The sequence below is a fragment of the Excalfactoria chinensis genome, chromosome 1 (genome assembly GCF_039878825.1).
Source record: "Excalfactoria chinensis isolate bCotChi1 chromosome 1, bCotChi1.hap2, whole genome shotgun sequence".
NCBI lineage: Eukaryota > Metazoa > Chordata > Aves > Galliformes > Phasianidae > Excalfactoria > Excalfactoria chinensis.
Window position 1 is genome coordinate 63,009,514 of NC_092825.1, and position 12,016 is coordinate 63,021,529.

The 12,016-nt window shown below is 38.6% G+C and overlaps 1 protein-coding gene across 13 annotated transcripts in view; it reads left to right on the top strand.

Moving 5' to 3' along the window:
* SOX5 (SRY-box transcription factor 5) overlaps positions 1–12,016 on the top strand; it is a 642,538-nt gene that overhangs the window by 607,792 nt on the left and 22,730 nt on the right. For 9 of the 13 annotated variants that reach the window (XM_072349118.1, XM_072349139.1, XM_072349148.1 and 6 more), the window contains 2 exons: positions 3,453–3,630; positions 8,460–8,632. In XM_072349118.1, coding sequence (XP_072205219.1) covers positions 3,453–3,630; positions 8,460–8,632 — 351 coding nt within the window. The remainder of the gene's footprint in view (positions 1–3,452; positions 3,631–8,459; positions 8,633–12,016) is intronic. The other 4 variants (XM_072349110.1, XM_072349101.1, XM_072349174.1 and 1 more) reach the window with 1 other exon arrangement.

Consider the following 12,016-nt stretch of genomic DNA (forward strand, 5'->3'; position numbering starts at 1 on the left):
TACTAGCCCTCCATTATGTGTTTTTGCTTATGCTTTATTCTCTACATTTATTTTGTGTGTGTGTGTGTTTTGTTTTGCTTGACAAATATGCTACTTTAAAGGATCTATTTCACTGTCTTTCATTGAGGTCATATTCTACTTTCATCATATCTGTGTTTATATAATTACAAGATTTTTAATGTCCTCTGCTCTAAGTATTAATCATTTTGGCTGATACATAAACAAGTCTTTTGACTTTGTCTAACTCTAAACAATGCCAGCTTGAAAAAAAACCTCATCAGTGGCATGGAAGAAGAAGGCAGGGATCAATCAGCACCAAGCTTTCTTTAATAAAAACTAAGTAGAGCAGGTAGTTCTGGGTTCTGTGATCTCTCAGCATAATATGGAATCTACTGAGTTGTTAAAGATACAGTCTACAGAAGTAAATATGCTACATCTATTTCTCAGTGCTGTTGTTACTCTTTCTTGCCCTAGCTGTCTTTGTGCTACAACTGTATGCAGCCTTGACACAACTGAGAGTGAAGCCTGCTAATCTGTAATGTGACAGAATGTCAACTGGAAGATTTTGTAGTCAAACACAGTTCTTCTCTGGGTTATCCAGGTGCAAATCAAGAATGAAGATGATGTGGTTCTGGTTTAAACTGGAAGAGCAGAGAATAGGATCTCATCCAGAGAATTCTGAATTTTTGGCTACTGATAAAGAGTAAAATGCTTCTCTGAGTACAGAAGTGAAGATCCTAACAGTCAGCTTCACATTTAACACCATTCTGTATTATTACCTGTTATCTCCCAAATATTTCTCAGTCTCCTATGGAATAAACTGTTCCACTGTGGTAGAGACTTAAGTTATGATTGGCTCAAGATGCAACATAGGATTTCTAAACTCTCTGAATAAGTTTTTAATATATTTGAGTATATATTTTGAGTTCCAGTGAGGATTTCAGAATGTTCTTAGAAGTAAAATTATTGTGAAGACCAAACAGTGAAGTAATATGATTTTGTAAATAGAGATAATATCAGAAACTTGTTTCCTTTTTCTCTTATATGAGAAGCAAGCTTCTGTGACCTCTGATTAACTTAACATTAGCCTGAACACACAATGAAAGTGAATGAAGGGGCAATTTGGAATGACATTTATCAGCTCTGGAACTGTCGACTTCTATTATTTCCACAAGGCCTTTTACTTCTTGGCTCCAGAGAAGCTGTGCTGACTTGAATGAAGAAGAGTATTCTTACTACCAAGAATAGTTACAGCAGAGAGCTTCATTGCTGGGTGCCTGTGATGGAGAAAATGCCTCCCCCCATTTCTAACTTGCAAGACTTTGTCTTCACACCAGGCTAAAAGAGTGGAAGAGAAGAACTGAGGAAGGAGAGAGGGAATGAGATATGAGAAGGAAATAAACTTAATAGGAACAGAATAGCCCAGGGATTTAGTAAGGGATGGGACTGGAAAAAATGTTCTAGTAAAAGGATGTAGATTGGATTCCAAGGTGACTTGGTAGTGAGAGTCCTTGACATCCTTGTCTTTGTTGTCCTGCAGGAACTGAAGTGGTGTTCTTAGCCAGATTTTCTGTGGCCAGAGAGTGTGCTGCAGCTTTTACTGACATATCTGCAACTAATCAGCCTCTTTTGTTGACACTTGCAATGGAGGTCAGGAGTTGAATATACATGGAAAATAACACCTCTTGAATTGGCCTAGAACAAGTTTGTAGGCAGGTTTGCATTGTTTCTGATACTGTCTTCTAAACCGATGACTTTGCTCTTCAGGTCACTGTGTTTTGTTGGTTCACTGGTTAGCTTGAACTTAGGCTTCATGCACCTGTCTCAGTTTTGGCTTTATAGTTGCACTGTTGTAGGATTTTTTAAATTGAAATCAATGTAACAGCAGAGCAAGTCTACTTTGATTTAATGTATGTTAATCTATTTTATTCTAATACAGATGAACTTGTATTTCTGTAAGGGAATAAGTACCTTCTTAGAGTGTAAAATATTGATTGATCTAAGCAACATTTTAAACCCAGTGGCTGAAATCTCCCGGAAGAATAACAGAAATAGTCAAACATCACAAAAGCATCTAGCTCAGAACTTGCTTCTTTAAGATAATTGAAAAGTTATATCACAGTACTTTGCAAAATTGTCTTGTGTTTAGAGTCATATATCTGCATCATACTTACACGTGTGGCAGCTATGTATAAAATTCCTTCTTTACAGCAGCACACCACCTTCTGTGGAAAAGAGTCAGTGCTATATAATAATAGTTACAGATACCTTAACAGTAGCAGTTAAACCCTCAAAAGTTATGAGTCTAATTCTCATCAGTGTTGACTTACTGTAACTCAGGAATAATTCTTTAACATGGAATGTACTTAGAACTTATGGAAATAAGAATCAACTTATCCAGTGCCTTGAGATAAAACAGCACTTCTTGTTGTAGCACTTCTTTAGCTAAGGGGTGGTTTTCCTAAGTTATGTGGGCAGAGGAAAGCTAAACTAATACATGATGGTTGGATCTGATACTACGTACATTATTTCTTGCTATTTAAAGACACTTAAAATAATTTCTAAAGTATCACCTTTGCTGAAAAAGAAAAAAAAAATCTCTCTTGCCTGTTGGTTTTTTTTCCTTGCTATTATGTATTGTGGTCAAATTAAAATATGCTCTTGGATTTTAACGTGCTTTGCAGCAGTGTCTGTTACTGTGTGTAATCAAGCTAAACTTAGGAATAATTCCAATTATCCTTCAAAAAGTGTCCCCTACACTTTCTATTTTTGCACTGTAATGATTAATGAAATCTTGAAGTTCAGCTCAAGAAAATATGAGAAAATCTAGGGGTTTTTGCAAAACCATCCAGTTTATTATTTCAAATTTTGTTGGAAGCAATGGCAGGATCTTCTTGTTCTCCTGTTGTACCAAAAAAGAAATGTATGTTTCCTGTGATATTTTTGTACCTGCAGTTCTAAGCCTGTAAAATTCAGAGGAAAGCACAAAGAAACAAAAAACAACACCAAAACCACCAAAATAACAGCAAAACCCAATTAGTCAAACGGGTTTGCCCAGTTTGGATTGTAGTGGTTGAATTTTAAGTGAGAATTCTCTCCATCCACATCAAGTTTACAACATAATAATAAAGTCTAACTGCAAAAATACTCTTTGTTTTCATCGTGGAAGCATATGTCTTGTTAATGTGAATAATTTCTTCGGGGACAATTGCTACATGAAAAGCGCAAATGGAGAGTGTTCTCTGATTGTATAATGCTCATTTTCCAGTCCATCAGTCATTTCAGTTCCAAACAGGGATGACAAGATGGTATCACATGCGATCTTAACATATATCATACAACCTTACAGGTTTAGAGGCATATATGAGCTGAAAAAAACCTGTTTTTGCTTAGATGGTGATATGCCAACAGCAGTTTATTGATAATGTTCTTTTATTTTCTGCTCATCGTAGGACGAAGTGGCCCAGCCTCTGAACCTTTCAGCCAAACCCAAGACATCTGATGGCAAGTCTCCCACGTCACCCACCTCTCCTCATATGCCAACTCTGAGAATAAATAGCGGGGCCAGTTCACTAAAATCCTCTGTGCCAGCAACATTAGCTAGTCCTTCGGCCAGAGCTAACACAATAGGTAAGATCCCTTTCACTTGACCCTCTTCATAGCAGTTAATAAGTGCTGTTCAAAACTGGGCATTTATCAGACAGTGGTGTATGAGATGTCAGAGGCTGACCATAACACTGCATTTATTGATGTCAATAAACAAACTGTCATGGACTTACTATTTCAGAAAGAGTATGTTAACTTTTACAGACTCAGAGAACAAAGGCCTGTGTTATTTCAGATACTGCTTTATCAATAACAGTCAATAAATGCTGTTTGTTTAACTGCATGCACTAAAAATAGACACCTGCCTAATGGCAGGCATTAAAGGTACAAGATTTTCTACTGTGTCAGCTAAAAAGAAAAAAAAAAAAAAAAGCAGATGATGAATTTAAAAAAAAAAAATCCCTTTAAGTTAAAAATCTACATATGTAAATATATCTTCGCAAAAAATCAAGTTTAGTGTTTAGTTCACTAAGATGCTGCATAGAGCATTATCTTATCTTAGTCTCATTAGCAACACAATTACTGGGTTCATTCAAAAATCCACAAGTTTGATGTTGTATCTTTAGAACAGTCTTACTGACTGCTTTTAACATGGAGGCAGAAAATAGTGTTAATTTTTCCTCCTGTCGAAATTAGTTCTTTGGCAAAGGACCATCTAGATAAAAATGGTCTTAGTGATGAATTTACAAGTCCAGTGTGTCAAAGGGACTTCTCTTTGTGTGTGTGTGAGTAATATATGTAAGCACCTTATTCTTCAGTCTTCTAACTAAAACATTATATTCCTAGAAGCGGTTTAATGTAACATGAACTAAGATCTCAGTGTATAAATCAAGTTGTGTTTAGGCAATTGAGGAAGATTGTTGTAGCTTAATTCACAGAAATGTTAAAACATCTCTAGTTGACCGTTTTCAGAGATGGCACAGAGAACAAAAGGAACCATAGGCCAGACCAGTCAGAAGCAACTACTGTGATACACCAGCACTGTGTAGCGAAACCATTTTGCATCTCAGTGGGTTTCTCCCTAAGCTCCCTGTAGTCTGTATTCTACCTCAGTAGATGCGAGGAAGACACATACTTACATCCAATGTTGAAAACAGATCTAGCTCCCACTGTATTACCCTTCCACTGTGCATATACAATCACTGCTAATGTTGATGAGGGTTACAAATATCAGACAGTAAATACGCTTGTATGTTCTATAGCAAAGAAGATAACTTTATTTAGTATGACAAGTTACAACTGTGTAAATATTTCATAAGTATCCCACTGTTAATTATTAATGCATATATTATTCTTATTAGCCTTTCACTGCTTAACATTGTTAGTTAATAATGTATTTCATCTTTAATTTGGTTGACCCTACTAATCTCCATGTACAGTTCCCCAAATCTCAGTTTTTTCACATTGAATTTTTTGTCTTAGGTAGAGTGAGCATCACATTTAGATATGGTATCAAGCACCTAACCTGCATCTCAGTGGCAGGACATCTCTTGTTCTCTCCTTTCCAATCTTTTTTCCCTACACACCTGATGTTTTTCGTAGGTTTGAGACCCCTGCAATTTACTTCTTTTTAACAAAATGTGGATTTTGAAATGCTGTACCTATAATGAGTGATAATGTAATTGGATAAAAGCTGTGAGGATGAATGGAGCTTTAAAGGTCATTCTTGTAAGAAGAATTAATGTGTTATACCATTAATAAACCATGGAAAACTGTGGAGCAAAAGATAACATACTTAAGTTATTGTTAATGACATAGAGTTCACTGCTGTATATCTCCAAGCTACAAATATAGAAAGGGACTTTTTGAGGTTGCTGAGCAGTATAACTATGCATACTGTATATATAAGATAAGCAGTCTTTAACTGTGGTGCAGGAGCTGGACAGCATAGCCTACAACTAACACAAATCTGTCCTTTATGGAGAACTACAAGAGGAAAGAGCTTGTGAACACTTTACAAGTCATTTCATGCGAACTTCTAGGTTAGGTGCAACCAAAGGTATAGCGTGTAATGCTCATTACCATATTGAAATAATTTGGTGATGTTAGAAAAAGTGAACACAGCATTGCAGGTCTCCCTCCAGTAGGAGCTATGCAAAAAAGAACAACACAAAAACAAAACAAAACAAAAGAACTTGATAGCATTTTAACAAAGGAACTAAGAGAGGCTAGTATACATGTTTATCTTGAGAGATAGGCTTTTCCTGCAAGGTCTTTGGGAGGCATGCAGTCATTTGCCAGAGAGTTACTTCCTCCATTTGAATCATCAGGGCTGTCAGTGCAAGGAACAAGCTGTTTGATGTGGATGTGCATGGCCCACCTTGCTGAGCTGGCACCTTTCACTGCACCAGCAGTGCTCAGGCTGCTTGGTTCCAGTGTTGTGAAGAAATAGTCATGTTTATTAAGTTGTGTCTTGGGCACATAAACTTACAGCCTCCTGTGGCTGAGTGCATAGCTACACTTGGGCATACAGATACATAATCGTTTTCTAGAGCTCTCCTTATAGCATATAAATTATGCTACAGACTGAGCAGTCACAAATGTCATGGCTTCATGTATGACTTTAAATCCAAGCATTTCTTTCTGGGAATAGGCATATGTCCGTGTACTAAAAACAGAAACAACTTCTCTCTGCCCTTTGCCATTATCTTCAACATCTCTATGTTAGTTTGGCAATCCTTGCAACTAAATGCATTTTATGTGATGCGGTTCCCCTCTCTGTCAATAATTCACCACCTACCCTAAACAACAATAATTTACATTCAACTCGCTTCTATATTAATCATTTCCCTGCACACCAGCATCTTGGCAGCTACTGAAAAACATAAGGAGTGCTTGCTTTTATTCACTATCATGTGCCAAACTGTCTCAAAGATAGCAGTATTCAGGAAAAGCCAAATAGTCTGGAGGAGGGCATGAATTCCAGTTCCTAGGCAAATTCAGCTCTTACAGATTGAAAGTATTATACCTTGCCTAATCAAGAGCACAAGCAGAAGCAATGCTACTGTTTGTTTGTTTGTTTGCTTGCTTTCTAATTTATTCTGACTACATGCAAGCTTCATCAGTAACAGATGCAAAGAGGGGAAGAAACCAAGCAAGTTCTTAAAATGGAGGTGAAAAAAAAACCAACCAGTAGCACTGTGGCGGTGCAGGCTGTATGATTTCTTACACTGGGAAAGATGGAATTACTGGAATTCTGCTGGCTTGGAACTGCTGACCAGGAACAGCTGATAAAAGCAGAGTGGATTGAGTTATTTCATATAAAACTCTCAAGATTTGGGGTAGTCAGCCAAAGCTACCTGTTAGTACAGTTAGTGACTGTCAAACAGCACAGAAACTTCTTTTTCCAGTGATGGCCCAGAAGACCAGTCCCATTGTGTCTGTAATCTAAAACACCAACAATCAAACCCAAAACCAAAATGAAATCCTCCTAGCAGCGCAGCACTGAACTAATCTGACATCAGCTTCTTCCCCTGAAATGTTGTAAGCAGCAAGACAATGTCCTACGTTTTTTGGCAATTGGTGGATCAGATAGAAGAGTCTCGCAATACAACAAGGAAGTGTAATCAGACATGATTAGACAAGGCTCTTTAGGAACAGAACATTCATAATTGAGACAAAGAAAGAGTATTAATAACACTTTCCTAACACGGCAGTTAGCCATTTTATATTTCCTTTCTTTAATCTTAGTGTTTTTCAACAAATCATGGGATTTAATAGCGTGTTTTGGCAGATTAGAGGATTTATGGCCCAGATGTTTTTTGTTCTAAAAATGGATTAGGGTGTAAAGTTTGCTGGAATCCATGGAACATGTTGAGGCAAGCCGGTCATTTTGTGTGTGATTAGTGCCTGCCTTCTGTCTCACAGTCCCTCCATCTGTCACAATTCACCAATGGATCTGGTTAGATTTAGCCTCATGTCACAAACAGAAGTCCCTTTTCTGGGCAATTTCATATTACAGATTCATTTTATGCCATTTTTATGCCCTAGTTAAAAGACAGAAAAAAGTGTGTGTGCATATGCGTATATATGGAGAGGGGGAGGGAGATGGGTAGATATTAGCCTCTCCTCTAATGTTGGAAAAATAGACTGGAGCTTGGAGTCTCCCATCAGTATTCTATCCTGCAAATCACATGCAGATCATAATAAGTATAATCTACAGTACGCCAAAGAAAAAAAAAATGACAAAGTGTCACATTTAAAATTAAATAGTATTAGCTGTGCCGGTGATGCTTGTAACATTTGAAAAGGAAATAATTCCACGACTACAAAGGCTAAGCCCTGGACTGTGAATTTGCAGCAAAACAGTGGACATTTGACCTGCTATTAGGGGCATGAATGGGAGTGGGCATGCAGGCCCGTGTGGCTTTGGGTTCTTGCACTGTGCTGACTGACAGGTGGTGGTGGGGAGCAGGCAGGGGATGAGGCTTCTCTTCCCAGCCATTATGTGTGTCATATCTATAGCAAACCACCGCCACCTGTGGTTTATTTTAATGTATTCACAAGTTTTAAGGCAGGGAAGAATGAAACGGTCTATTTTTGAGAGTTTGGCATTGCCGGCATGATCAAAGCTTCCCTTAACTCCTATCTGGTTACATCCTGCTGCGTGCAAACCGTGGGGCTAACCTCTGCAATATTGAAACTAATGGGATCAAATGTCGAGACGGTGATTCTGGCACTGATCTTCCTCATGCTTTATATCCAGGTGGCTCTACCTAACAGTAACAGAATTACAAGAGACAGGCAGATTTATGGACAGTGCCTTTTAACTCTTTCTCATGAATAATATAAAAATATTGATGAATTCCATCGATGAAAGCTAAAGTATTTTCTTGTAACTTTCTTTTTTTAAGATATCCTTTCTTCTATCACGTCGTCAGGTTATTTAAATGACCATGATGCTGTTACCAAGGCAATCCAGGAGGCTCGGCAGATGAAGGAGCAACTTCGGAGGGAACAACAGGTGCTGGACGGGAAGGTGGCTGTTGTGAATAGTCTGGGTCTTAATAACTGCAGGACAGAAAAGGTCAGTGGCTGTGACTGCTTCTGCAAATCCCCAGAGGTTGCATGTGCCTCTACTTAACATAGTTTCTTCTTCCCTTTTTCCCTCTTTTTTATTTGCTGTATTTTCTTCTTCCCATTTTTTAAACAAAATAGTTGATGCTTTCAAAATAGTGAAAGGCAAAATGAAAACCACAGCCAAAAGCTGACATGAGAGAAAGAGCTGGAGAGACATAGGGGAGAGGGAGGAGGCAGCAGAGATGAGAACTTTGGAGGCCACTAATTCGCTGATCCAGACTGTCAGCATGCATTATGAGAAGGTGATCTTGGAAATCTCTGGGCCTAAGTGGAAATCTTGCTTTATGGAAATGCTTACATGTGTTTGTGAGATGAGCTGGATTTGAAAATATTCAAGCTTCTTTAGGAGCATAAGCTTTGCTGATAGTCAGGCTCAGCTTCTGGGTATTTAGCCTTGTGAAGTTGTCATGTATGATATTTTGTGACCATTGCAATGTAGCACTGTCATGTCATGTTAGTTGACTTAACAGAATTGAAAACATGGAGAATTGACAACATGAACTGCACCAAATATTTTCAGTGAAATGTAGAAGCAGTGGAATGTATGGCCCTGTAAAGTCGTGCTGTAACAACACAGCAGCAAAGTGAATACCTGTAGAAAACTTGTATGTGCTGTGACTGTGGAGTATGCTGAAGAGTTTTCGATTTCCTGCTTTTCTCTGGAAGTACTTGACGTCTTTGCGTGCACTGTCCTGGCTTGTGGAGGGTAACTAGATTAGATAGTACTTGCTGCCATGTCCGTAGAAGGCTGTCCTTAACAATGCTGCCACATGAGATTTAAATGCAGCTCAGATCCTACGTGCGTCTCAACATCATATGCATAGCAACACTTTTTCCTTAGTTTCCCCTCTTTCCCTTGTAGTGTTTTCTGAGATGGCACAGCCTTTATTGTGCTATATAGCTAAGATGGCTGTAGCTGCATTTGGTACAAACAGAATTTTGCTGAGACCTCTGTTAGTGACTTTTCACTGTAAGGCCTTGTGTGAATCACTGAGATGCACAGAAAAGAAGAATTAATTTAAATGATCAGCTATTTAGCAGAAACCTAAAAGTCAGTCATCCTGGGAAGCTTGTGAGTCAAACAATATTGTCCAGAATTAGCAGCTTGCTAATTTGGATAGCTTTCCATTTTCCATGGATTTAGATGGAGTTCAATCAATAAGCTTTGAGAAGCAAGCAGTCTGGGTAATGAATTTTAAATGTACATGTGTATCTCTCACTACTGTACTTTTTTCATCAGCCTATGCTGGGTGTAAGTGATGTAGAAATAACTCCAATTTCATGCACTTTCTGGAGAGGAAGGGGAAGAAGAAAAGAGGTCAGTGTAATAGGTATCCTGCGGTACCTACAGTCTCTCTTAGAAGAGTAAGAGCATTGGTAAAGGGAGAGAAAGAAAGAGAGGGATGGAGCATGTTTATGGCATTTCACATAGAGGAATACCAGAAGGGAAAAGGGAAAAGCAGAGTGTCAGATATAAGAAGAGGTGATCACAAGCACAAAGGAATTTATATTCAAATATTTAAGCATTCTTGAAAGGATGCTCGGAGCAGAAATTTCTTTTCTCTGCTCCCCATGTAGAAATGACTTTAACACTCAGCCAGATGCTAATGCAAAGTGACTCAAGCTATTCCTCGCAAGCATAGCTAAATTGCCGTTATTTGTTAAGCGCATTGAATTCAGCTGTGGATACAGCAGTTGGTTGCATTCAGAAAGCATCTGTACCCTTTTTTTTTTTCTTTTTCTTTTTTTTTTAATCCTCCAAAGCAGAGACAACTCTACCTATCTCCCCCCTCTCCTCCCTTGTGCTGGCTGGGAATTGTCAAGTGACAACCGACCAAATCCTTTTGGACAGGAAGCCTTCATCCTGAGTTCTATATACTTGCAAAGCAGGCCTTGTGGTTGGATCAGGAAGCCCATTAAAAGCACTTTGATGGTATGGAAATTCATCTTCATGAAGCACCCAGGCCCCTAAGCAGCATGCTGTTTAGCTGTGGTTACAGATCAGTCATTCACATCGGAGGGCAGTAATTGTGCTGACGGCTTGTTCGGCAATGGAAGTACATAAAATAATCCCAGGCCCTCCACCATGGCATTGCGAGTTAATCTTCTTTAATACAGATCAGCTGTTGTTCTAACACATGACTTTATGCTGGCTCTAGTGACTCTGCACAGCCTTTTGATTAAGTAACAGGAGTGGAACCATCTGCATTCACTTTATTCTGTTACTTTCCTATTTTTGGGATTCTTCTTACCCTTCTGTTTTCACTTCTCACCCTCAACCGGGGTTGAAGTTTATTTTCCTCCCTAATGCATGCCTCCTGGTGGGCTTGTGAAAGGCAAGGAGGAGTTCTTTTACATGGTAGCAGGAAGAAAACATTGTCTGCTCAATTGAAGAATTTTTTTAAAGCAACTATAGGGTTTGATTTGTTTTATACAATAAACGCCCAAACTTCCTGAGGGCCACACCAATGAACTTTATTTTATTTTATTTTTTAAATTTTATTTTATGTGTAGACAGGAAATGACAGAACCAAATTTCCTTGGGTTGACCCAATAAGCACTATTTCAGAAGTTGCACTGTACTTGTTATAGGGTCTTCTGAACTGTCTCTTGCATCTGACACAACAGAAGGAAGGAGGATGTGAAGTTTAGGCACCTGTTCTTTCCCCTTACTGCTCTAGGCCATCTACTAACCAGCCAGCTGTGTAGTTCAGGCCCAGACAAATACCCCAATTTCTCTGATGTTTTTGGCTGTTTGTCCTTGGATTTGAATTGAAGTTTTCTCTCTTCATAAGAGCAAGATTTCAGAGGAAGGCAAATGTTTCCATTTTGCATCAAATTTGATTTTTTGTTTGTGTGCTTGTTTATTTGTTTATGAGGAAAGAAAAAGAGAGAGTTGGGAAGGTGGGTAGGAAGAAATAGAAATGCTGTGTTGTTACCACTGAGGGTTTTCCTTCACAAGCTCAGGGTCCCACTAGGACCCCTGAGCTTCTGCAGTGTTGTTTGTTTATTGTTTCCTTGCTGAGATTTTGGAGTGAGGGGCAGAATTAAAAGAGGTTCAGTGAAGGCAGCTGTATGTACATGGACATACTTGTACTTAGAAATGTATGTTCTATCTGTAGTTCTGTGCAGAAGAAAGATTGCTCTCACCCAGTGATCTTGGTCTCTGCCGTTTTTGTCATATTAATTGCTATTGCAGCCTACCACTGAAGGTGGGTCCTTTATAGCTCATGACATGTAAGTTATACTATTGGTAGGGATTTATCTTTCAGGACTGGAAATCACCTTTGGGAGTCTGTTAAAACTCCAAGGCTTTTCTCCACACATATCC